Source organism: Microcaecilia unicolor, chromosome 3, assembly GCF_901765095.1.
Source record: "Microcaecilia unicolor chromosome 3, aMicUni1.1, whole genome shotgun sequence".
NCBI classification, from domain to species: domain Eukaryota; kingdom Metazoa; phylum Chordata; class Amphibia; order Gymnophiona; family Siphonopidae; genus Microcaecilia; species Microcaecilia unicolor.
The window spans coordinates 48,649,070-48,675,406 of record NC_044033.1 but is presented as its reverse complement, the minus strand read 5'-3'; the positions used below and the strand labels follow the sequence as shown (position 1 = coordinate 48,675,406).

At 41.6% G+C, this 26,337-nt stretch overlaps 1 protein-coding gene across 1 annotated transcript in view; it reads left to right on the top strand.

Annotated features, from left to right (window-relative positions):
* LYST (lysosomal trafficking regulator) overlaps positions 1–26,337 on the top strand; it is a 347,836-nt gene that overhangs the window by 205,718 nt on the left and 115,781 nt on the right. The window contains exons 28-33 of the mRNA XM_030195890.1: positions 219–410; positions 4,544–4,722; positions 9,996–10,202; positions 10,409–10,585; positions 18,848–18,924; positions 23,336–23,524. Of these exons, the coding sequence (XP_030051750.1) occupies positions 219–410; positions 4,544–4,722; positions 9,996–10,202; positions 10,409–10,585; positions 18,848–18,924; positions 23,336–23,524 (1,021 nt within the window). The remainder of the gene's footprint in view (positions 1–218; positions 411–4,543; positions 4,723–9,995; positions 10,203–10,408; positions 10,586–18,847; positions 18,925–23,335; positions 23,525–26,337) is intronic.

Genomic DNA, 26,337 nt, shown 5'->3' with positions numbered 1-26,337 from the left:
CCTCTTCCTGAAAGAACGAAACTGAAACTAGAATGGAATAAGGATATGTTGAATTTGATTAATAGATTTATTAAATAAATTTCCAGCCACATTTCCAATTCTAAATATTTAAGCCTATTTCTTTCTCTATAGTAATCACCGTTATGAAAATAAATTAACGTACTGATATGTTGTATGTGAATGACTGATACTGATAATGTTTTGTTCTGTGATGGAAGGTCCTCGCAGATTTTCTTTTGCTCAGGCTGATACACTGCTGATGAGAATGCGTTCAGTGGCAAATGATGAACTTACAATAATGATGCAGCGGCGAATGAGCCAGGAGAATCCTATAAGAGCCACTGAGACTGAATTTGTTCAGAGGCTGCAGAGACTTACTGTTTTAGCAGTAAATAGGTTAATTTACCAAGGTAGGAGCAAAAGATTTAAATGGTTTAATTTTGAGATAGTTGTTTATGCAAAGAGTACTTTGTTTATATTAAACATTTCATTCTTTGATATATCCATAAATTTGTTAATAATTCTCAGGGAAGTTTTCAAATTGTCTATACAGTTGCAAAGTATATGTGGACTGAAAGCTAATTTTTTAATAGAAATTACCTTTGTTGTTCATTTTGAAAATTAGCTATTACCAAACATGTTAAAATTACCAATGTAACTTTGCACCTGCTATTTTGTATTGTGACTGAATAAAAGGAAAATTGGGTTTGTATATCAGGGGCATAGCCAGACCTTGCGGTAGGAGGGGCCAGAGCCTGAGGTGGGGGGGGCACATTTTAGTCCCCCCCCCCCCCCCACCGCCTTGCCACTCACCCCACCGCCCTTCCACACTCCACAACAGCAAATGGACAAATCCAAAAAGTACAATAGTAGAAACATTGCATCCAAATAACTTAATTTTAGTAAAACTGCACCGCCTTGCCGCTCCCCCCACCGCCCTTCCGCACCCCACGGCAGCAAATCTTTTCTGTGGGGGTCCCCAACCCCCCGCCAGCTCAAGCCTTCAGCACCAGTCTCTGCCCCCGCTGCATTCCCTGCCCTGCTCTTTCTTCCTCTTCACCTCCTGCATGCTCCTTTAAGTGAAACTGAGCGTTCAGGATTAACGAGGAGTCCTCTTTACTCAGAAAGGTTTATCCTTTAAATTGAGATATCTCCGTGAATACTGAAGTCTTTTTTTTTTCTCCACCAACTCTTCATTGAAACTTACAAGATACACCTTCAAATATGTGGTATATAATTGTAGAATTATTGTCATAATATTGATATTGAATTCTACAGTTTTCAAATATTGTTAAGGTAATTGAAATCACCCATTTATTATTTATTTATTTATTTATTTGTTACATTTATTATACTGTTGCCCAATTTGCCAGCTTATCCTAACTTTTTAAAACATTTTTTCATCTATCTGTTTGTTCTATCCTGGCAGATGGTTGTATAGCCCTATTTGCCCTATCAGAATACTCCTTCCCTTCGCATATGGAATTTTTATCCATAAGGATTCCACATTGCCATCTGTTTTATGTAGAATATATAGATTGTTTTGGCTCAATTCCCTCTTTAACATATAGTGCAACCCCCCCACACCAATTTGATCCATTCTGTATCATTGCAGTGTAATTTGTACAATGCTAACGTAGTGTCCCATTGATTGTTCTCCTTCAACCAGGTCTCTGGGGATGCCTATTATATCTACCTTTTCATTTAGTGCTGACTCTGGTCCCGGCCATTTTGAATCGGCGCTGGGACTGGAGTCAGCAAGAAACAGTATGCAGGCACTCCGGGCAGGAAAGAGGGGGGTCTTTCCTGCCCTGAAGAGATCACTAGACCACCAGGGCAGTATAAGTACATAAGTACATAAGTAGTGCCATACTGGGAAAGACCAAAGGTCCATCTAGCCCAGCATCCTGTCACCGACAGTGGCCAATCCAGGTCAAGGGCACCTGGCACGCTCCCCAAACGTAAAAACATTCCAGACAAGTTATACCTAAAAATGCGGAATTTTTCCAAGTCCATTTAATAGCGGTCTATGGACTTGTCCTTTAGGAATCTATCTAACCCCTTTTTAAACTCCGTCAAGCTAACCGCCCGTACCACGTTCTCCGGCAACGAATTCCAGAGTCTAATTACACGTTGGGTGAAGAAAAATTTTCTCCGATTCGTTTTAAATTTACCATACTGTAGCTTCAATTCATGCCCTCTAGTCCTAGTATTTTTGGATAGCGTGAACAGTCGCTTCACATCCACCCGATCCATTCCACTCATTATTTTATACACTTCTATCATATCTCCCCTCAGCCGTCTCTTCTCCAAGCTGAAAAGCCCTAGCCTTCTCAGCCTCTCTTCATAGGAAAGTCGTCCCATCCCCACTATCATTTTCGTCGCCCTTCGCTGTACCTTTTCCAATTCTACTATATCTTTTTTGAGATACGGAGACCAGTACTGAACACAATACTGCAGGTGCGGTCGCACCATGGAGCGATACAACGGCATTATAACATCCGCACACCTGGACTCCATACCCTTCCTAATAACACCCAACATTCTATTCGCTTTCCTAGCCGCAGCAGCACACTGAGCAGAAGGTTTCAGCGTATCATCGACGACGACACCCAGATCCCTTTCTTGATCCGTAACTCCTAACGCGGAACCTTGCAAGACGTAGCTATAATTCGGGTTCCTCTTACCCACATGCATCACTTTGCACTTGTCAACATTGAACTTCATCTGCCACTTGCACGCCCATTCTCCCAGTCTCGCAAGGTCCTCCTGTAATCGTTCACATTCCTCCTGCGACTTGACGACCCTGAATAAATTTTGTGTCATCGGCGAATTTAATTACCTCACTAGTTATTCCCATCTCTAGGTCATTTATAAATACATTAAAAAGCAACGGACCCAGCACAGACCCCTGCGGGACCCCACTAACTACCCTCCTCCACTGAGAATACTGGCCACGCAATCCTACTCTCTGCTTCCTATCTTTCAACCAGTTCTTAATCCATAATAATACCCTACCTCCGATTCCATGACTCTGCAATTTCTTCAGGAGTCTTTCGTGCGGCACTTTGTCAAACGCCTTCTGAAAATCCAGATATACAATATCAACCGGCTCCCCATTGTCCACATGTTTGCTTACCCCCTCAAAAAAATGCATTAGATTGGTGAGGCAAGACTTCCCTTCACTAAATCCGTGCTGACTTTGTCTCATCAGTCCATGTTTTTGTATATGCTCTGCAATTTTATTCTTAATAATAGACACCACTAGGCCCGCCAGCCTGCCCGTTTGTTTGGAAATCCGGACAAACGGGCTGGCTGGCAAAACCCGCCCGGTTGCCCGGCCATGTCCTCAAAAAGAGGAGATGTCCAGGTAAAACCGGACATATGGTAACCCTAGCTACAGTAGTGCTTCAGTAGCTTTGCTCTTACAGTGTCAGTACTGCATTTGGAGCTATTTGTGGTCACTTGACCCATGTATATGTGTGGCAATCTGCTAGTCTTCAAAGAAATAGTTCTTCACATAAAATAACAGTAAATGATGGCAGATAAAGACCCGCACAGTCCATCCAGTCATGGATCTGAATGTTGGACCAGAGCTTGAACTGGCAGTTCTCTCTTTACAAACTGCAACAAAAATCAGAACACCAGAAAAATTAGAACTCAAATCAAGCATTAAAATATACATTAAAAAACTGCTTCATTTCTCTATCGTTGTGAGCACTTCAAAATCTCCAGGTGCAAGTTACACTCCTTCATGATCAAATACTGGCATCACAAATAGAGCAGCTGGCAATTTGCCACAATGCTAACCACATATAAGGAGTTACATTTGATACAGTCTTCGAAGAGTGGTTTATAATTTTGGTTGCACCAACAATCTTGCAAACTGACAGCATTTTAATCACTATCAACCTGAAGGCGTCTTGCCCTCCCCCTCTGAGGTATACTCATAGCATATGATATGAATTTTTAAACCACAGTATAAGATATCAAGTCTATATGTGAAATAATACAAAAGTGATTATGTATAGAACAAAAAAAATCATTCTACCCCAACTTCTTTTTCTAATAAGTTTAAATCACTTTCTGTTTTTTTTTTTAAATAAATAAATAAAGGAGCTTATATTGAGAGGCACTGTTGCAGTGTGGTAGCACTGTTCCTATGTACAGTTGTTGAGAGACTGTCAAAACATCACTTAATATAGCCATCAGCCAGCTTTTCCTAATAATACGGTTTCGTATATTTGCTTTTAATTTCATCAAAACTCTGATATGATTGATTGATAGCAAATGTTTCACTTTTATAGTTCAGTTTCTTTCTGATTCACTGAAGTAAAACATAAGACTATTTAAATAGAATAACCAGACCTCAATCCCACAGAAAAGCAGGTTATGCAATAAAAATTAGTAATTTGGGGATCTGATTAGATGGCAAGCACTGTAACATAAATGGAAGTATTTTGATTTTCTGTAAGGTAATACTATAGTATATTTGTTTAATCTATGGATGCCATTCTAAGACTTTTAATATTCTTTTTTTAAGATTTGAGTGAAGATTGTCTTGATGTGCTAAGTGGACCGGAGTCTACAGTCCAAAATAGGTTCTCAGGATTCCAATTTGAAACTTCTGAAGGAGTAGTTCAACAAGACTTACCTAACATCATGAAAACCTTTAAAAAGGAAATGTTTAAAACCATGGTTGAAGGCATTAAAATATATCTTGTGAGTCTTTAGATGAAGTATTTTTAGAAATGTCTTATTAACCCTGGTTAATGATTTTACTTTGTAGAATACTGTTTGTTTCTAGGAAAAATAAATTTTGTCCTCTTAACAGATGCACTGATTAAGTATTCCTAGGGCCCAATACCCAGCCTGTGGTAGTCAGCAAATATAAAGAGGCTGACCACCAGAGGCAATAAATGACCCAGATATTCAATTCTGGGCCTAATCATTGAATATTTGGGTCTGGCCAGCCACCAAAAATGATCTGAGTAAAGAGCAGTATTTAGATGTTATTTTAAATTTTATCAAATTACTCTTTATTAATACAATTATTCCATCATTATTTAAAATCCACACTTTCTATAGTCCATTTCAGTTGTATTCATGTTCTTCCAAAATTCATAACATACATTAATGCTGTTTCAGCTCATTGTCCATCAATTCTTTGTACAAACAATTCCTTTCTTGCAGCTCTACACAGTGCTGTGTTTCACCAACGGCGTTTTCAGGAGCTGTCTAAACATCGCATTAGCACAGCGATATATCATTCTGATTCATCCATTGTATATATAAGACAACTGCAATGGAATAAACAGATTTTACATCCAACTTCTTTTGACACTATCTCTCAGACAGGAGATCTGTTCAGTGGATTTATCCCGTGCACCTCCGGTCAATCGAAAATAACATCTATTCCTATAAGGTTTTGAGAGAAATGAAATGGGCACTAGCAAGGTTTTCCTCGGAGTGTGTATGTTTGAGAGAGAGAGAGTGTGTGAGAGATGGAGTGTGTGTGTTAGAGAGAGAATGAGAGAGAGAGACAGAGTGTGTGTGATTGTGTGAGAGACGTGTCTGTGTGTGTGAGACTGTGTGTGTGTGACAGAGATAGAGTGTGATAGACAGAGAGCATGTCAGAGAGAGTGTATGTGAGAGACAGTAAGTGTGTGCCCCCTTCTCGCAGGTCACCAACCCCCCCTCTCGCAGGGCCCCCATCCCCACCCCACCCCCACCTCTCTGGTCTCAGGACCCCCTCCCCACCTCCCTCTCCCCTGCCCCCCTCCAGCCATCCATGTCCAGCGACCCTCCCCTCCCCCTGCCCCCCCTCCAGCCACCCATGTCCAGCGACCCTCCTCTCCCCGCGCATCAAACCCCCTGGCCACCCGCAGCTGCCACTGGTAACACTGTCCAGCTGCTACTGCTTCTCCTGTTGAGCAGCAGCGGCCGCTACAAAAAGAAAAAAAGCAATAAATGTTTTGTGGTGCTGCACTTGATGTTTAAAAACATTTATGGCTTTTTTTCTTTTTGTAGCGGCCGCTGCTGCTCAACAGGAGAAGCAGCAGTGGCCGGACAGCGTTACCTGTGGCAGCTGCAGGGTGGCCAGGGGGTTGATGTACTTCGGGGGGGGGGGGGGTGTTTGATGTGCCAGGGTTGGGGGGGGGGGGCTTGGGTGATGCGCCGAAGGGGTGTTTGAGCGGCGCACTCACAGCTGATTCCCAGGCAGGGGAAGGAGTAGGGAAACACACGGAGCAAGTTGCTCCGCGTGTTACCCTACTCCTCCCCCTGCCTGGGAATCAGCTGTGAGTGACGTCAGCCCGGCTACGGAGCCTAGCTCAGCAACTTCAGGAGCCACGGACACAGGCAGCTACATTAGAACGTTAGTGGTGAGAATTATTATATAGGATTTCTTGAACAGCACTTCTTTTGCCTTTTTTTTTAATCTCAGTTACTCATATGGAGAACCATATCAGTTTCCTTTTTCTCTTTTATTTACTTTCCTTGCATAAAGGTCTGTAGCCTTTTTTTATAGCTCATTTTAGCGTGGAGCACTGTTTTCGTTTCTCATATTTCTTCCCATCCTGTCAACCCTTTCTTCAGGTATTCCCCCATTTTACTAAAGTTAGCATGTTTGAAATCTGTGACTGAGGGGCAGATGCACTAAAGCTAAATGAGCCTTTAATGACTCTCCAACGAGGAAAATTTGATCCGTTGCATGCATCAAAGGGCTTTTACCGAGGAAGCCAGCAGCTAACGAAAACGGAATGGAGATGAGCAATTAGTGTGAAAACCCCATTGAAACGACATGCACTAACCTTTTCCGATTGCCTTTACGCAGGAAAAAGGCAGGAAATCTAACGAGAGGTCTGGACCACTCGTTAGGACAGCTCTGTGCCAGGAAAAATCATTAAGTGAAAAAATAAACAAACTTTGAGCCAATCCCAGCGCATTAGCAGAGCTAAAAGCGCTGTGATTGGTCCAAAGGACGTCAGAAAACACATAAATAAAAAAAAAAAAAGGGTCGGGAGGGGGCAAGGGCGCTCATCAGGAGCGTCCTGTACGGACGGCCTTGCCCCCCCCCCCCCCCGCTGCTCCCCACTTTCCGCCGCTCCCCCCACCCCGAAAAAGCAAAATTCAAGCAGCCCCTGCCCCCCTCCCTTCCTCACTACTCTCTCACCTCAGCTCCGCCTCCCGACATCCTCCGTCCTGTGCCCCGCCCCCTTTTGGGGTCGTCGCCGCCATTCCCCTCCTCCATCGGGCCCCCCTCCCTCTTACCGGGCCCGTGCAGCGCCTCACTCCTCTGTCCGAAGGCGCTGCACGGGCAAGAAGAAAGCTGATGCCTGCCTTCGCCCAGCTTCGATGGCGCGTCTTTCTCCTGCTGGGCCCGCCCCTGTCTGACGTCGGTAACCTACGTAGGTTACTGACGTCAGACAGGGGCGGGCCCAGCAGGAGAAAGACGCGCCATCGAAGCTGGGCGAAGGCAGGCATCAGCTTTCTTCTTGCCCGTGCAGCGCCTTCGGACAGAGGAGAGAGGTGCTGCACGGGTCCGGTAAGAGGGAGGGGGGCCCGATGGAGGAGGGGAATGGCAGCGACGACCCCAAAAGGGGGCGGGGCACAGGACGGAGGATGTCGGGAGGCGGAGCTGAGGTGAGAGAGTAGTGAGGAAGGGAGGGGGGCAGGGGCTGCTTGAATTTTGCTTTTTCGGGGTGTGGGGAGCAGCGGGGGGGGGGGGGGGCAAGGCCGCCCGTACAGGACGCTCCTGATGAGCGCCCTTGCCCCCTCCCGACCCTTTTTTTTAATTTTTGTTTTGATTTGGGAGCCATGTGCTTGTGATTTGACTGTGTTTTGACTGTTTGTGGCATGCGCAGAGCAGCTAACATAACGCTTGGCTGCTCTGCGCATGATTTGGGGGCCGATTAACGATGTGTATTGTGATTCTTTGATACATTGTACGTTCTATACCGATCTGAGCATGTGTGACTTTTTTTTTTTGGTGCATTCTTCGTTTTTTAAAAATCGTTAGGGCCTTTAACGATTTTGATTTTTTTACGTTTGCTTGATGCATCTACCCCTGAGTACTACGTGCTGAGTTGAGCACTCCTAGTCGTTCTGAAAAGTTGGTTCTTATGCCAGCCAGTGACTCAGAGGGCAGGACTGTTGTCTCTCTGTCAACAGACTGCTGGTAAAAAGAATTGTTTTAACAGATAAGTGATTGTAAAGGTCTGTTTGGTTGAAACAGTGATAATTGCCTAAGATTGCATTGTTTCTTAAATGTAATTATTCAAAATGATTGATAATTTTTTTCTTTTGTGTTAAACATTTTCAGGCAGGGTATTAAATACCAGAAAGGGTAATACATTACATTATTGGATACAGCTTTTTACATTTTTGTTTATATTCTTTAATATGATTCTTGTTATTGCTTCCTTTTTAAAAGCATTGTAAATGCATTCTGTACTGAGATATAGTGCTTCACGTGAGTATATTATTGGGGTCATTTACTAACCTTTAATGCACACAAACACCATTATCTATCTATGTATTTATATCCCACATTAACTGAAAAGTCTAACAAAGCAATTCTATAACTGGATGCCCCTATGACACTTATGCCATACGTAGACTGTGCATTACTTTTCTGTAAGGTAGGGTGTAAGTGCTATAATGCATAACTGTAAGGAAAGCATACATGGGAGCGGAGCCTGGGCAGGCCATGGGTGTGTTGCTAAGCATCACATGTAACTTATAGGATACTACAATATCTACAAAATCCAGTGATCTATAGTGTTCAAGGAATATGGTTTAGAAGTGTCACTCTGTGGTATTATACTTTTCCACAACGATTTACACACTGCAATTGTCACCGGTCTATACCTCCTCCCTTCCACTTTAATCAACATTTCACTTATAGAGTACTATCAATTATGCACATTACGTAGTACACTTAAATATACTAACCTACGCCAGCCATTGACCAGGCTAAGTAGTCACACCTAAAGTTTGGTGTGCCAGTGTGACTTTATGCTAGTATTCTGTAATGGCTTAGGTGCACCCAGATGCCATTATAGAATTGGCATTCAGCATGCAATATTGTGGCGCCCACAGAGGAGCACCAAGTTATAGAATTGCCCCAAGAAGATAGCAAATTAGCATGCATAATAAAAGTATTAAAAATTAAACACATAGAATATAAATGAAAAGATTACAATAAAAAATACAACACATATGTAAAACAATATGGCTTACATTATTTATCCCAGCACCCATTTTATGTGATGGTGTCACGAAACGCTTAGCCACCCGCCTGGGGTTACCCCGCAGCCACTTAGAGGGTCTATCCCCAGCACAACTCAGGTCTGCCTGCACCTGCCGCTTGTGCTCTACACTATCATTCACAAACCCAACACACAAACTAGCAGGATTCTTTATCAGTCCAGATAAGCAGAGTGAACAATTTCGTTTATTCTCATAAAAATTGAACACTGATCAAAAATGTGCAAACAGTAGCAAGTAATTGAAAAATGGATCAATTAGAAAACTAACCAAAACATCTATATACTGTCTAAACAGTACCTGGGAAGATCAGGACATATAATTCTTCACAGAACCTTAGAAAAAAGATCTGTCTCTTTCTTCTTCCAGGCTAAGACTGAAGCAACACCAGCAGTACTGGGTAATTTTTCAAACTCCAGGCCAATCAGAGCCCAGAACAGTCAAGTTCCAAAGAAAAACTGGTTACATCACTACAGACACTTCCTATTATCAGTGTGCCAAATAAATAAGCATGCACCATCTGTTGGCCAAACAGGAGAAATACATTTCAGAACATAATGCAGGAAAATATCCAATACATTTTACATGCTTAAAACACACTGTTCCTTCACAGATGGGCCGTGCAGTAAATTGCACATGTTGACAGCTAGTAAATATCTACCTGTTTCTGCAAAACTCATTCAGTGAAGCTTTGTTAAACAAAAATTATTCTTTTCCTGGCGCAGAGTACAGGAAGAAGTAGCAGTCCTAGGCAGCAATGGAAAAACATATTCTGGTCCTGCAAAGATACTTTTCGAGTACAGCTGGGACGACTGCTTGTGCATATTTTATCTCCGGATCAACCATTACAAGACAGAAAGCAAGCATTAGAAATTGTGCACGAACCAAAGTATCAAGATATAATGAGAGAATGTCTTAATCCAGGCTTGCAAGTAAGTGTTATAGCTCTTGGAATTGGTCTAAGAAACCTTTTCCTGTTGTTCTTCAAAGTTAACATACCCTGTTGTGCTTGCAGTGATTTGCTTTTCTACCTGAGTGATGTGAAGATCTCATATAATCTTAGACAACATAGATAATGTTTTTTGTGGGTTTTTTTGTATTACAATAAAAATAACACGTCTTTTTCTGTTTTAATTAGCATGGGCCCAAATTAGCCTTGTATTTGTATGAGTTCATGCATGACCACAAGGAAGAACTGACAAAGGATGAACTTACAGCCGCAGGATTGTTCATGAATGTACTAAAGTTATCTGGTTACAGATGTATCCCACCTAGTGCCCCCCCAAAGCCAGACCTCATCAGAGCTATCAAAGAGGTATGTGAATATTTTTTTGTAGTTTCATTTTTATTGGAATTTTTTAAAACATCCTGCAGCATACAACCAGCGTAACCTCTGTACCAAACAAGTTAGACATCCAACAATATTTCTTCACTCTGTCACATAGACCATACCCTTATACCACCTTGGCTCTCATTCTTATCCCTCCTTCTCCCCATTACATCCCTTATTCCCTCCCAACCACCTCAGAAGAAGGGGAGTCTTCCTTAATCCATCCCATGTAAATCAATTGTTTTGTAGCCAAAACGTCACAACATATGTAGTCTGGGTCTACCACCATCTAATGTGTAGTTGTACCTTTTGTACCCAGCATTCCAAACCTTGTCCCTATTCCACTGCCTCCTCCACCAACCCCTTCTCACCTTCCCTAATTCATCGTATTCCCTCCCCCCTCTGTCATTTATATGATTTGCTCTTTATTTTATCTTATTGCTCTAAGTACACAACTGGTCTTTCTCATTCCTCTTCCTCATTATACTTTTCATTCTAAATATGTGTTAACTTTTCCATCCTCCCAAAATGCTTCAAACAACTCTTCCAACTTTGCAGTGTTTTAGGGCCTCTAAAGCTTTCCAGTGTCCTGCTGTATTGCACCTCACAGCCATTGCTCCTATTCTTATTAATTTCTCTCTCTTTTTTTTTTTTTTTAGTAATGATACTAGGTAACAGCTCCAATAACAGTACCTTGGGATACAAGTTCAACTTCCTCCTAGTTATAACCCATATTTCCATTACTACTTTGTTTCAGTATTTTCATATTTTGGGGCAGTACCATGAGATGTGCCATAAAGATCCCTCTTCCTCAATATCACAGGACATACAGAATTTTGAAGGCATTTGAGCAATTTGCTTATCAAGTACTTACCTGCTTCCATAAATACCCTCTTCCATGTTGCCTCGGTCTCTAGGTCCTTTTCCCAAACTTCCAAAAATTTAATATTGACAAACTGCCCACCTCTCAAATAGTCATACAGTTTTGTAATTACTCCTTCAGGGTTGTCATAGATTCCCACCAGGGCCATAGCAACCTAAAAATTGCACCCTGTGTGATTTGACTACCATGGCGCCCCGCCCTGCCCCCAGAAGGAGGTTGGGGGTCTTTGGGAGGGGAGTGCAGGCTCTTCAGGGTAAGGGATTTTTTTTAGGAGAGGGGCTTCAGGAGAGGGATGGATGCGCTTGGAGAAGGGTGTACAGCTTTGGAGATAGGTTTCACAGCCAACTGATAGTCTGCAGGGGGGCACCAGAGACCCTAGGCATGGCCCTGAACAAAGTTATACTGTTTATGTATCCACTACAGCGATCTGGCCCTTCTGGCAATGTTAGTTGTAATAGTATTGGAAGGATAATCAAGAAATCATTGTCAATTAACTGTTACCCATAGATTGAGATCAGTTTTATCGTGGGTCTCTACTCTGTAAGATTAATCCCTTGAATTAGGCCTACAACCAAACACTACTTCAAGGGAGTTAAAAAAAAATCCTATACCCTGAAAGAAAAATCTAAATCACTGAATATCCCAATAATAGGTAAGGAAGTACATTGAATTTCACCCATAGAGTAAATCTGAACAGGTTCTTAGATCTTACACTAAAACTACCAGCTTCCTCTATCCCACAGAACAGGAGTAGGAAAAAAAAATAGGGTTGGTACTTTGATAGGCCATTTTTCATTTCCTTTATCCACAAGTATAACAGCTTCTACATTTGAAGTATGGCAAAGAAACAACGAGCCCCCTAAAGCTGCATCTCCCAATACAGCTTCTTCCTCTGTCCAGACTGAATGCTTGGACCAAGGCAAGATTCTTGTTTCATGTAATAAATGTATGTACCTTGAATCTGTCATGAAAGAAGTACAAGAACTAAGAGAGGAGGTGGCAAAACTAAGAAATATCTGTGACAACCAGAAATTCATCACAGAGATGCATGTTGAAACATTGGGGGCTTCTAGTAAAGGGAGAGAAGATCTTGAGCAGACAGAGCACAGCTCGACACAGGCCACCAGATCCTGCAAGATCAACCCTCCAACTCCATCTTCTGGTGAACTGAAGAATTGGTTCGCAGCCCTGGAGGCAGAAGAGCTAGAAACATCTCAAAAACAGGAGGAAACAACAATGAAAAATCCCAATACCACTGGTCAAGTGACCAATAAGAAGTGAAAAGTAGTGGTTGTTGGAGATTCACTTCTAAGGGGTACTGAAGCACCCATCTGCCGACCAGACATGTTGTCAAGGGAGGTGTGCTGTCTGCCTGGTGCTAAGATTTGTGATGTTGTGGAAAGATTGCCTAGACTCATCAAGCCTACTGACCACTCTCCTATGCTGCTCATCCATGTTGGCACGAATGATACTGCTAGGTATTCTACTGAACATATCAAGTGAGACCATGGTTTGGATCAGAGGGTGAAGCACCTAGGTGCACAGGTAGTGTTCACATCGATCCTTCCTGTTGAAGGTAAAGGCTGAATGAGAGAAGCTGACATCCTAGAGCTAAATGTATGACTGCGTGGATGGTGCAAACGTGAGTGCTTTGGTTTCGTAGACCATGGGATGATTTTCCAAGAGCTACTGAGCAACAATGGTGTCCATCTTTTAAGGAAGGGATGGAGTGTCTTCAGCAACAAACTGGCTAAAGTACTAAAGAGGGCATTAAACTAAACTTTTTGGGGATGGGTAAAAAAGACTCCAAAGTTATAAATAACCCTCAGGAAGGTAGGACATTGAATGCCTCTATAGAAGAGGAAAAAAAGTAATATCTGGAGAGCCTTATATACCAATCTGCGCAGTATGGGAAACAAACTTCTAGATCTAGAAGCTACAATGATAGAAGCAGACTTGGCTTTAGTGGCAGTCACGGAGACATGGTTCACGGAGAACCATGACTGGGATATAGCTATACCTAGCTATAATCTATTCAGGAAGGACAGGGTAGGAAAAAATGGTGGAGGAGTGGCATTATTTGGTACGAATAAAATTAAAGTGACAGAACTGCAGGACACATGGGGTACAGAAGGAGCGCTATGGGTTAAACTGGAAAGAGGGAAAGGAAAATGTATTTACATTGGAGTAATATATAGGTCACCTTCACAGTCAGAACAAATGGACAAAGACTTAATTGAAGACATCTACAAGATAGCTAGGAAATGGGAAGTACTACTGATAGGTGATTTTAATATGCCTGATGTCAATTGGGGTGATTTTAATATGCATGATATCAATTGGGGCGCTCGTGCTTCAGGGTCGTCCAGAAGCAAAGGGATCTTGGATTCCCTACAGGAAGAATTGTTTCAGCAGTGGGTAATGGAACTGGCACGGGATGGAGCTATTCTGGACCTGGTGCTTACAAATGGAAAGAATGTTTCTATTATGATATAGTAGAAAGAGGGAGCGAAGTACAAACAAAACTCCAATCAAAGAAAAAAAGCACCAAGGGCCTTAAAAAAAGGGCACAGTTCTTTTATTATCAACGTCAAGTAAAAACAGTTATTCATGAAACACCCGACACGGACCGTGTTTCGGTGCTGTCGCACCTACATCAGGGGTCGCAATGATGACGGGGAAGGTATTTTTAAAAAATCCAAAGCAGCTGAATTATCGTCTGGTATATCTCCGTATATTCAAAAAATTACAGCTGATACTCTCAGTCAATGCCGGTATAAATGCATATAACCTAATGACATTGATAAAGATGTTTGTTGTTCAATCTCTCCGTGTATTTAGAAAATCAATGTTTCTAAAATACAGAGCTAGTCCTTTCTGTCAGTATTGGTGTCCGATAGACAAATTTGTTGGATGGGAATAGCTGAAGGAAGTAGAACAGCAGTGGAGAAGACTGAAAAGAGCTATTTTAAAGGCAACTAACCTTTATGTTAATAAATTACATAAAGGAAAGAGGAAAATAAGTCCGCTCTGGTTCTCTGTCCTAATTAGATTGTAAGCTCTGTCGAGCAGGGACTGTCTCTTCATGTTCAAGTGTACAGCGCTGCATATGTCTAGTAGCGCTATAGAATTGATAAGTAGTAGTTGTAGTTCTCGAACATAGTAGCCAAAAAGGAAAGGAGATTAGCCTTCATGCATTATAAGACGACTCAAAAAGAAGAAGACAGGCAAGAATACGTGGATAAGCCAGGAGAAGCTGGAAAAGCTGTCAGGAAAGCAAAGATGCAAATGGAAGAAAAATAGCTAATGTGGGTAAAGTTGGGGGATAAGATGTTTTTCAGATCTGTAAATGAACGGAGGAAGTGCCATAATAGAACTGTAAGGCTCAAAGTTGAAGGGGAGGAATATGTGGAAGCGGATGAGGATAAAGCTGAACTGTTTGACAACTATTTGTGTTCTTGAATGAAAGGCCAGGGATAGGACCGCAGAAAACACATTCAAATGGGGATGGATATATAGTAGACGAAGACCCGTTCTCAGTGAACTGTGTTTGTGATGAGCTAGCTAAACTAAAAGTACACAAAGCGATGGGACCTGATGGGATACATCTGAGGGTGCTCAAGGAACTCGGAGAAGGTCTGGCGGCTCCACAGACTGACCTCTTCAATTCTTTCTTAGAGTCCGGAGTGGTCCTGGGGGACTGGAGAAGGGCGGATGTGGTCCCTTTGCACAACAGTTGGAAGTAAGGAGAAGGTTGGGAATTACAGACCTGACAGTCTGACCTCAGTGGTGAGTAAACTAATGTAAACGCTTCTAAAGCGGAGGATTGTGAAGTTTCTCAAATTGAATGGAATACAGGGACCCGAGGTAGCGGAGGGGCACTAGATGTGGTGTACTTAGATTTCAGCAAAGCCCTTGACACGGTTCTGCACAGGCGACTCATAAATAAACTGAGTACCCTCGGTATGGGACATAGAGTTACTGACTGGGTTAAAAATTTGTTGAATGGAAGGAGACACAGGGTAGTGGTAAATGGAGCTTGCTCTGAAAATAGGGATGCTTATCAGTGGAGTACTGCAGGGATCGGTCCTAGAGCCAGCTCTTTTTAACATCTTTGTGAGTGATATTGCAGAAGGGCTGTCTGGTAAGGTTTGTCTCTTTGCGGTTGATCCCAAACTCTGCAACAGAGCGAAGCTTGAGGAATGGTCTGATATTTGGCAACTAAGTTTTAATGATAAAAAATGCAGGGTCATGCACTTGGGTCACAAGAATCCAAGGGAACGGTACAGTATAGGGGAATGAAGTGCTTCTGTGTACAAAAGAAGAGCGGGACTTGGGGGTGATTGTGTCTGATGACCTTAAAATTTCCAAACAGAAAAAGCGACGGTCAAGGCCAGAAGGATGCTTGGGTGCATAGGGAGAGGGATGACCAGCAGGAACAAAGAGGTTATAGTGCCCTTGTTTACAGTGGGGGAAATAAGTATTTGATCCCTTGCTGATTTTGTAAGTTTGCCCACTGACAAAGACATGAGCAGCCCATAATTGAAGGGTAGGTTATTGGTAACAGTGAGAGATAGCACATCACAAATTAAATCCGGAAAATCACATTGTGGAAAGTATATGAATTTATTTGCATTCTGCAGAGGGAAATAAGTATTTGATCCCCCACCAACCAGTAAGAGATCTGGCCCCTACAGACCAGGTAGATGCTCCAAATCAACTCGTTACCTGCATGACAGACAGCTGTCGGCAATGGTCACCTGTATGAAAGACACCTGTCCACAGACTCAGTGAATCAGTCAGACTCTAACCTCTACAAAATGGCCAAGAGCAAGGAGCTGTCTAAGGATGTCAGGGACAAGATCATACACCTGCACAAGGCTGGAATGGGCTACAAAACCATCAGTAAGACGCTGGGCGAGAAGGAGACAACTGTTGGTGCCATAGTAAGAAAATGGAAGAAGTACAAAATGACTGTCAATCGACAAAGATCTGGGGCTCCACGCAAAATCTCACCTCGTGGGGTATCCTTGATCATGAGGAAGGTTAGAAATCAGCCTACAACTACAAGGGGGGAACTTGTCAATGATCTCAAGGCAGCTGGGACCACTGTCACCACGAAAACCATTGGTAACACATTACGACATAACGGATTGCAATCCTGCAGTGCCCGCAAGGTCCCCCTGCTCCGGAAGGCACATGTGACGGCCCGTCTGAAGTTTGTCAGTGAACACCTGGATGATGCCGAGAGTGATTGGGAGAAGGTGCTGTGGTCAGATGAGACAAAAATTGAGCTCTTTGGCATGAACTCAACTCGCCGTGTTTGGAGGAAGAGAAATGCTGCCTATGACCCAAAGAACACCGTCCCCACTGTCAAGCATGGAGGTGGAAATGTTATGTTTTGGGGGTGTTTCTCTGCTAAGGGCACAGGACTACTTCACCGCATCAATGGGAGAATGGATGGGGCCATGTACCGTACAATTCTGAGTGACAACCTCCTTCCCTCCGCCAGGGCCTTAAAAATGGGTCGTGGCTGGGTCTTCCAGCACGACAATGACCCAAAACATACAGCCAAGGCAACAAAGGAGTGGCTCAGGAAGAAGCACATTAGGGTCATGGAGTGGCCTAGCCAGTCACCAGACCTTAATCCCATTGAAAACTTATGGAGGGAGCTGAAGCTGCGAGTTGCCAAGCGACAGCCCAGAACTCTTAATGATTTAGAGATGATCTGCAAAGAGGAGTGGACCAAAATTCCTCCTGACATGTGTGCAAACCTCATCATCAACTACAGAAGACGTCTGACCGCTGTGCTTGCCAACAAGGGTTTTGCCACCAAGTATTAGGTCTTGTTTGCCAGAGGGATTAAATACTTATTTCCCTCTGCAGAATGCAAATAAATTCATATACTTTCCACAATGTGATTTTCCGGATTTAATTTGTGATGTGCTATCTCTCACTGTTACCAATAACCTACCCTTCAATTATGGGCTGCTCATGTCTTTGTCAGTGGGCAAACTTACAAAATCAGCAAGGGATCAAATACTTATTTCCCCCACTGTAAGTCCTTGGTGAGGCCCCATTTAGAGTACTGTGTGCAATTCTGGAGACCACACCTACGGAAAGATATAAACAGGATGGAGTCAGTCCAGAGGGCGGCTACAAAATTGGTAAACGGTCTTGAACGCAAAAAATATATGGACAGGCTTGGGAACCTCAACATGTATGTGCTGGAAGAGAGGAGGGAGAGGAGATATGATAGAGATGTTTAAATATCTCAGGGGCATTAATGTACAGGAAGTCAGCCTTTTTCAAATGAAGGAAGACTCTGGAATGAGGGGGCATAGGATGAAGCTAAGTGGAAATAGGAGGAATCTAAGAAAGGATTCATTTAGGGAAAGGGTAGTGGAGACGAGGACTGTCAGAATTTAAGAAAGCATGAGGCAAGCACGAGGATCCCTTAGGAAGAGTTAGTAGACTGGATGGGCTATTTGGCCTTTATCTGCCGTCATGTAAGTCAGGCCTTGACAAATTTTCCTTAAATCTACGGAGCCAGCCCAAAAGCTTAAAAGTCAGCAGCTGAGACCTCTCAATTCTCCTTCCCCACCACTTCAATATTATCCCCAGTGAGTTTTGGAGGGGTGGGGGGGGGGGGGGGGTGGTATCAGCTTCCAGATCAACAGTACCACTTTCAGAACCTGATTTACTAGTGCTCTTTCCCTGTTCTATATCTCTGGGCAAAGAAATTCTGGTAAATCTGTCTCTTAAGGTACCTCTTACGCATAAAATACTGGTGGCACCTGGAATAGTTTTTAGTGATTCATCCTGTAGGAGTAGTGGCTTTAGGTCGTTTATGATTTATGATATATATGTCTACCTCTTCCCTTTGTGATATGATCTATATATTATACCTAAATAGACCCCTTACCACTCTTCACGACAACCCATAGCAACTCACCTGCTCCTTTCTCACTTTAAATGTCTCCTTGGCTTTTATTTTGTATCTAGCATATAAACCTAATACCCTTGCTTTTTTTATACATGGTTTTCCAAGATGTTTTTCTCCCTTTCTCTTTTGTTTTCTCTTGCTCTCTTGACTAGCTCTTCTGTCTCTAGTTCAGCCTTCCAATTTTCAACCATTATTTTAAATGTCTTCCATTTTTCTACATTCACTGCATTAGGTTGCTAATACAGGTTTCTGTACACCTCCCCATTCATTTGATGTTATGGCTTTTATACTTCATGCCATAGTATGGAGCCCCATTTTTAAATTTAAGTTTAAAAATTACAGTTTACAATATAAATACAGCATTTCCTTTCCTATCATTGATCTCACTGTTGTTTTCTGTGTTTTTCATATCTTTCAGGAGAAAAATAAGTATGAAACAGAAGAAAATAGTAACAAGGCAGCTTGGGAGAAAACTATTTCAAATAACCTGCAAAAGTAATAATCCCAATCATTTAAATTTTTTTTTTCAATTAGTGGGTTTTTGGGTGGGGATGGGCTCTGCAGTGCCTAGGTTAAAATAATAATAATAATATTAAAAAGCTTTATATTTAATGTGGGCATGTTTCTGGGTGGGGGTCAGCTCTGCAGTGCCCAGGACATTAAAAAAAAGCAAAAGGTTTTGTATTTAATGCTGGTGTGCTTTGGGGTGGGGCGGGGATACCATACTAGGGGAGGGTATGGGTAAGAGGGTAGAAAAGGGCTGATTCTAGGCTACAGGTAGGGATGGAGGGGGGCTGAGGGAGCAGATGCCTAGCTATCGGATGGATGGTGAAGAAGGGAAGGACTGATGCTGGGCTACGGGAATGGATGGTGAGGGTAGAGTAGAGAAGGGAAGGGAAGGGCTGATGCCAGGTTATGGGGATGTAGGGGAGTAGGGAAAAGAAAGGCTGGATGGGGGGAGGGGGTTAGGGGAAGGGAAAGGCCAATGCTGGGCTACAGGGATGGATAAGGGGTAAGGAAAGGAAGGGCTGATGCTGGGCTACAGGACAATTTCTAATTTTTGGTCCTTAATTCTGTAATTGATGAAGGTTGGTCTGAGTTCTGCATTTGAACAAGCAGGTGAGAGATTTTGCTGGCATGTGGTTTGTTGGGGAATCTGGGAGTCTGACTTGTCTGGCCTTTCCAATGGGATGCATATTGCTGTTGTGTGTATTCACTTCTGCATTTTTAAAGGTACTGTTATTAGTATTTCTATTCAGAATTGGTTAAGTTTGCAACATAGGTACTAAGAAGCTTCTTTGCAGGATTTACTGTTACTTCACAAAGTACCTGGAGGTGAAGGGATTTTGTGTTGCCATTATTGAGGTGCTACCAGAATTTAAATACATTTTTCCTGTGGAAAGCTTTAAGAGGAAACATTCTAGCTATGTTCTGTATGCTACAAATTCCACAGTAGGTAGAAAAGGAAGAAGTCTTCAAAGGTATATTTACCAAATTTTAAATGTTTGATTATTACAGCTTAATAAGGCATATATATTTATTATAATGTAAAGTTGAAGGATATGTGCCAAACTGTGGTCATTTTAGTTTGTCAGCACCATAAGGGAGATAGAGTAGAGCCGGAGGAAGGGAAAAAGACTTCAAAGTTTACTTAATCAGGCATTTGTTAAAGCAAAATTTGAAGGATATATGCTATTGCTGTAATTATATTGCAGGATCCTGTCATGTGTATTAAGATGTTTGCCATTATTACAGACTTATGTCTGGTCAAGTTTAAGATATGGGATAATGTAACTTTATTACAAATATCTGTTTTTCTATTAAGTATATATGTGGTTTATATTGATGCAGGGAAGCCGTTGGTCAGACTTGTTAGAAATCCATCATTACGTGCTACTCATAGTGCCCACCCATATTAGCCCAGGTCCACCCAAAATGTCAGGTCTGATGGACAGTGTAGGGTATAAGCAAACATGGAACATATAGATAGGTAAGAGAGTAAGAAGAATTAGAAAATAAGGTGACTAATTTAAAGAAAGGTGCACATGTGGTCAGAGAGATAGTTAAATATTATCTCAGCTAGGGTAGGAGTGGATAGACATGTCCTGCTGCAGTATTCCTTCTGAGCCCTCCCCTCCATTTGATAGGAGACCGTCTCCACCTGACAGCAGGCTCCATATTCTCACAATCCTGCCCACCTCCCTTTGGCGTTGTCTCTCTTCATTTCTTATTTGTTTTTTTACTTTACTATTAAAATGAGAGAGTCACGTTTGCATGGCGAGCGGAAAGGCACTCTTGCATGCGCAGTAGGGCGCGGCTCTCACTCTCCTCAAAGCTGTTGCTTTTTGCTAATGGCTTAAATGCTGGACCGGGCGATGTGGATCGGCGTCTCCCTTGTTGTGAGACTATGGAGCTTGCTGTCCTTGGAGAATACCTGCTACAGGTAAGTATCTTCGATATCTCTTTTTATAACAATGTTGAGGTTTTATATACTGTTCATACTACAAGGATAGAAGGCAAAATCCCCTTCATCCATTCAGCAGTTATTGGGCCTCTTTTACTAAGTCACGCTAGTGATTCTTGGCATGGCAAATGAGAGGAAGCCCATTCAATTCCTATAGGCTTTCTCTCGTTTGCCACACAGGAATCGCTAGCGTGGCTTAGTAAAAGAAGCCCATAGTGATTGAACTGTTATTCCTTGCATCCATATTAGAAATTATGCCAAAAAGTTGTATATCAAGAGGACAATAATAAAAAAAAAACCTTTGTGTCTTAAATGCTGTTTTACCCCGTATGCACATAGTGGTACCATGCACTTTATCCGTGGAGTTTAGCAGCATTCTAGGAACGGAGTTAGGTTGGGGAAAAGAAATATACCCATAGTTTTGCCTTCAGAAGTATCCTCTCAAATAACAGGTGCAAATTTGTGTTGATACGTTTTTGCTTAGAAAAAATAATGCGTTAGGGAGGATCCAAATCTAATTTTTAACCCTAAAACCTAATCTCTAAAAATTGAAAAATAAATCTTTGGTCTGAGTGTTCATATTCATAAATTACACATTACTGAAAAATATAACCACTTGTATGCAAATATCTACATATAAATACCTTAACTATTTTTCATTAAAACATTTTACCTAAATAAATTTTTGTGTGCTCAGAAGTGTTCAGTACCCAGTATTTCACCAATGAAAAAGAAACTATTTTTCTGTCATTTCACATTTTTGTTTTTATTTTTACATTTTACTTAGCCCATGTAATTATGCTTTATCGTGGCAGACCTATAGAAGTAGATGTAAACACAGAAGAACACAGTCCTTGCAGGCTAAAATCCACAAGAAACACAGCGAAGATGACACAAGAATAAGGTCTTAGACGATGTGTAAAAAAGTCCACTTTAATCGATGAGTCCAGACCAATAGAGTAACACGAGGAGACTCAACACAGCCGTGTTTCGGCCAACCGGCCTGCCTCAGGAGTCATTATATTTTTTTGGAATGGTCTGTGAAGTCAAGCTATGTCTGTCAATCTGTATTAGAACAGAGACCTCGTTCATAGAGCTCAATACACTGAAAATACGTTGTACAGGGTCAGCAGTTGAACGTCACCTGTTTAAAACGCAAAAACATAAGCAAGTACCCATGAAGTTTGAAGCTAGGTAGATTCATTATTTACCTCATAATGCACCACATTTATTCTTTTGCCTGGTGATAACTCCAACAGAAGTTCTAAAATTACTCATATTCTGTCCTCCTTTTCTGTCTCCTTATTTGTCACAAAAACCAAGGATACAATGAGCAAAATGAGTGTAAACAATAGCATAATATTATTATCTGAAGACCAATAAAAACACATAAGACAAATTATATTGAACCATACAGATGAGTCAGTAGAGTCCTGTGTCTCTCACAGCTGGTAGGATCAGTTGCCAGCTGGCAGGGTGATGTTTGGGTGGTCTCTGGCTTCTCAGTTGCTTTACCTTGCCTCTTCATATCAGACACAGCTAAGAGTTGTTATTGTCATGTGCCAGGCTGTCAAGGCAGAGGCCATTCCTTTGCAGGACTCAGTGTTGTTTCCCCCACCCCCACTCTGCATTCCTTTATGCTTATGCTAACCAGGGTCTCACATAGCTATTCAGTTGTTTTCCATGGTAAAACAAACCATACATTTTTTCCACTCCTCATTTTTTCCTCCTTTTTCTCTCCTTTCATTCTCAGCCCTTGATTTCTTCCTCCAGGGGCCAATGTATATATGTTGCTTTCCTCGTTTCCAACCCAGCCTTGATCCACTATTGTTCCCTACAGGCAGCAGAAGAGTCATTTCATACTTGCTCTATATAAGTTCTAGGAAAAAGAATAAGAGCTTGCCAGTCTGTTGCCATTTGTGAAATATATTCTTGGCCCTCAAAATAAGCTCTTCTTGGACTATCAGAAATCCTGAAATTTCAGAATGCTTACTGTAATTTAACACAAACATATGTATTAAAGTGAAATCAAGTCCGCATAACCCTAAACCAGAAGGATTAGCAATGTTGTTTAAATATCTGAGGGTAACCTACCTGAGAAATTGCAGCTCCACAATTACTGCATAATATAATTTGTCTTGGTCTCAGTTTACATACGTGCAAAGTTTTTTCATAGTGGTGACTTAAACAAATTACAAGATTTCTTCTTTTCATTTCTCCTAAAATTTGTTTTCCTTCAGTCAGAAATGAAGGCATTTTCTCTTTCATCAGATCTCTCTGTCTAAGAGATTTTAAAGGCTGATGTATATTACTATTTTGATCATTTGCCTCACCACAAACAGGATATATTAATGTAAAGTGCTAGAAAATCGTTGATTTCCAGCAGCATAGATTTTTACTTGTTTTGTAACTTTATCAAGTTTTCTTTGTGTGTGTTTACAGTCTTTTTCAGCGCCTGGATACAAAATCAAAGGACATTTCAAAAATAGCCGGGGACATTACCCAAGCAGTATCCTTATCACAGGGAATGGAGAGAAAGAAAGTAATCCAGCATATCAGAGGAATGTACAAAGTAGATTTAAGTGCCAGCAGACATTGGCAAGAACTTATTCAGCAACTTACACATGATAGGTGAGCATGGTTTACTGTATCAAATGTTTGGGTGTTCCTGTAGTATTTTAAGAGGTAGATTGGCACATTGTGAATACTGTAAAGGATATGAATCAAAATATGTTTAAAAAACAAAGTATGTTGCTCTTCTTTAGCACTCACAAGGGTGGCATAGCAGCAGTAAGACTAAAAGTAGCCTGAACATAATTTAAGCTCTACTGCTAAAGCAAATTTAGGTGAAAGCCAGATCAATGCAAAATTGTTTTAGATAAGCCCAAGATATAGAGGTATATTAGAATAGATAGAGCATATTAATAATAAAATAGTAATAATGTTGGATGTAATTTTTTCTGACTCTGAACATCAGGCTTAATATCTTAAAGCTAGAGCTGTCGATATTGTGCTTTCTTCTTAGTATAGTAACTGTATTTGGATAGTAGTAAGGTCTTGAATTGTAATTTAAATATATTTTTGTGTTAGGTGTCAGTCAAAATAATTATTTTCTATTATTGTTTTCTGGTGGGAGGTTTCATTTTCCTTTTCCTTACATCATTCTTGCTTTTTCTCTCCTTAGGCTTAGGGGCTGCTTAGACACATCCAACTTCATGCGACTGTTTTAAGTTTGAACATTTACAAAACCTTTGAGTCACTTTTCTTGTCAGACAGATTGCGATTTGATTTCTCAGAATTTTCATTTCTAATTTTTTGTCCTTCTGTAATTAGGGAAGTTGCGGTGACCATGTTAATTTAAGCACAGGAATTTAATATGTGTATTTAGCACCACTACCCCACTCATTCTATAACCTTGCATGCATAATTTTACAGTTAGTGTGCAAAAGTGCACATGAAAGTTATAGAATACTTACACTTATGTGCCTAACTTATTTGATAAATTAGCTGCTAATTGGCAGTAACAATGGATTATTGGTAATAATTAGTTAATTAGAGCCAGTTGGCAGTAATTTGCAGTTACACATGTAACTGCACTTAGTATTCTATAACATAAATTCTATAGCATACAACTGCAAGGGAGGTGTGGGCATGGGCAGGTCACACACATGCCCAGCACTTATGCACTAAGGTTGTAGAATACCGACAGTTACATGTTCAACTTTAACATTTAGGCACAGGCACTTACATCAGACATTGACATGTAAATGGCCGTGCCTAAATGTTTGCACCTAGCTGCTGACTTATGCAAGTATTCTATAATTTGTTACATTTGTATCCCCCATTTTCCCACCTATTTGTAGGCTCAGTGTGGCTTACATAGTACCGGAGAGGCGTTTGCAGACTCCGGTGAGAACAAATACAAAGTGATGTTGTGGTAAGATGAAGTTCATGTGGCATAGCCACATTAGGGAAACGTACATTGGAAGAGTTGCGTTTTGCCCATTACGTACTTTAGTTTTATTGTGTTGCAGGGATCAGGCATTTAAGTTGGATCGGTGGGGTATGCCTTTTTGAACAGGTTAGTTTTTAGTGATTTCCGGAAGTTTAGGTGGTCTTACGTCGATTTCAAGGCTTTTGGCAATGCGTTCCATAGTTGTGTGCTTATGTAGGAAAAACTGGATGCGTAAGTTGATTTGTATTTAAGTCCTTTGCAGCTTGGGTAGTTCAGATTTAGATATGATCTTGTTGATTCTGATGTGTTTCTAGTTGGTAAGTCAATCAAGTCTGTCATGTATCCCGGAGCTTCACCGTAGATAATCTTGTGGACCAGGGTACAGATTTTGAAGGCAATGCGTTCTTTGATTGGGAGCCAGTGCAGTTTTTCGCGGAGGGGTTTTGCGCTTTCAAATCGCATTTTTCCGAATATAAGCCTAGCTGCCATGTTTTGAGCGGTCTGGAGTTATGCATCCTGCATAAATTCCATTGCAGTAGTCTACGTGGCTTAGCAACATTGATTTTATCAGGTTGCGGAATGTTTCCCTCGGGAAGAGTTGTTTCAGGCGTTTGAGTTTCCACATTGAGTGGAACATTTTCTTTGTTGTGGATGCCGCTTGGCTCTCTAGTGTTAAGTTGCAGTCTATTGTAGTGCTGAGGATTTTCAGGCTGTCTGATATAGGAAGGGTGTAGTCTGGGATTGTTGATGTTTGTGGGATTGTCCGCACTGTGTTGGGATGAGAGGATGAGACAATGAGATTTTTCTTTGTTGAGTTTTAATTGAAATGCATTTGCCCATGAGTCCATGATGTTCAAGCTGAGCTTGATTTCGTTGGCGATTTCTGTCAGTTTGGTATTGTACAGAATATACAGTGGTGGAAATAAGTATTTGATCCCTTGCTGATTTTGTAAGTTTGCCCACTGACAAAGACATGAGCAGCCCATAATTGAAGGGTAGGTTATTGGTAACAGTGAGAGATAGCACATCACAAATTAAATCCGGAAAATCACATTGTGGAAAGTATATGAATTTATTTGCATTCTGCAGAGGGAAATAAGTATTTAATCCCTCTGGCAAACAAGACCTAATACTTGGTGGCAAAACCCTTGTTGGCAAGCACAGCGGTCAGACGTCTTCTGTAGTTGATGATGAGGTTTGCACACATGTCAGGAGGAATTTTGGTCCACTCCTCTTTGCAGATCATCTCTAAATCATTAAGAGTTCTGGGCTGTCGCTTGGCAACTCGCAGCTTCAGCTCCCTCCATAAGTTTTCAATGGGATTAAGGTCTGGTGACTGGCTAGGCCACTCCATGACCCTAATGTGCTTCTTCCTGAGCCACTCCTTTGTTGCCTTGGCTGTATGTTTTGGGTCATTGTCGTGCTGGAAGACCCAGCCACGACCCATTTTTAAGGCCCTGGCGGAGGGAAGGAGGTTGTCACTCAGAAT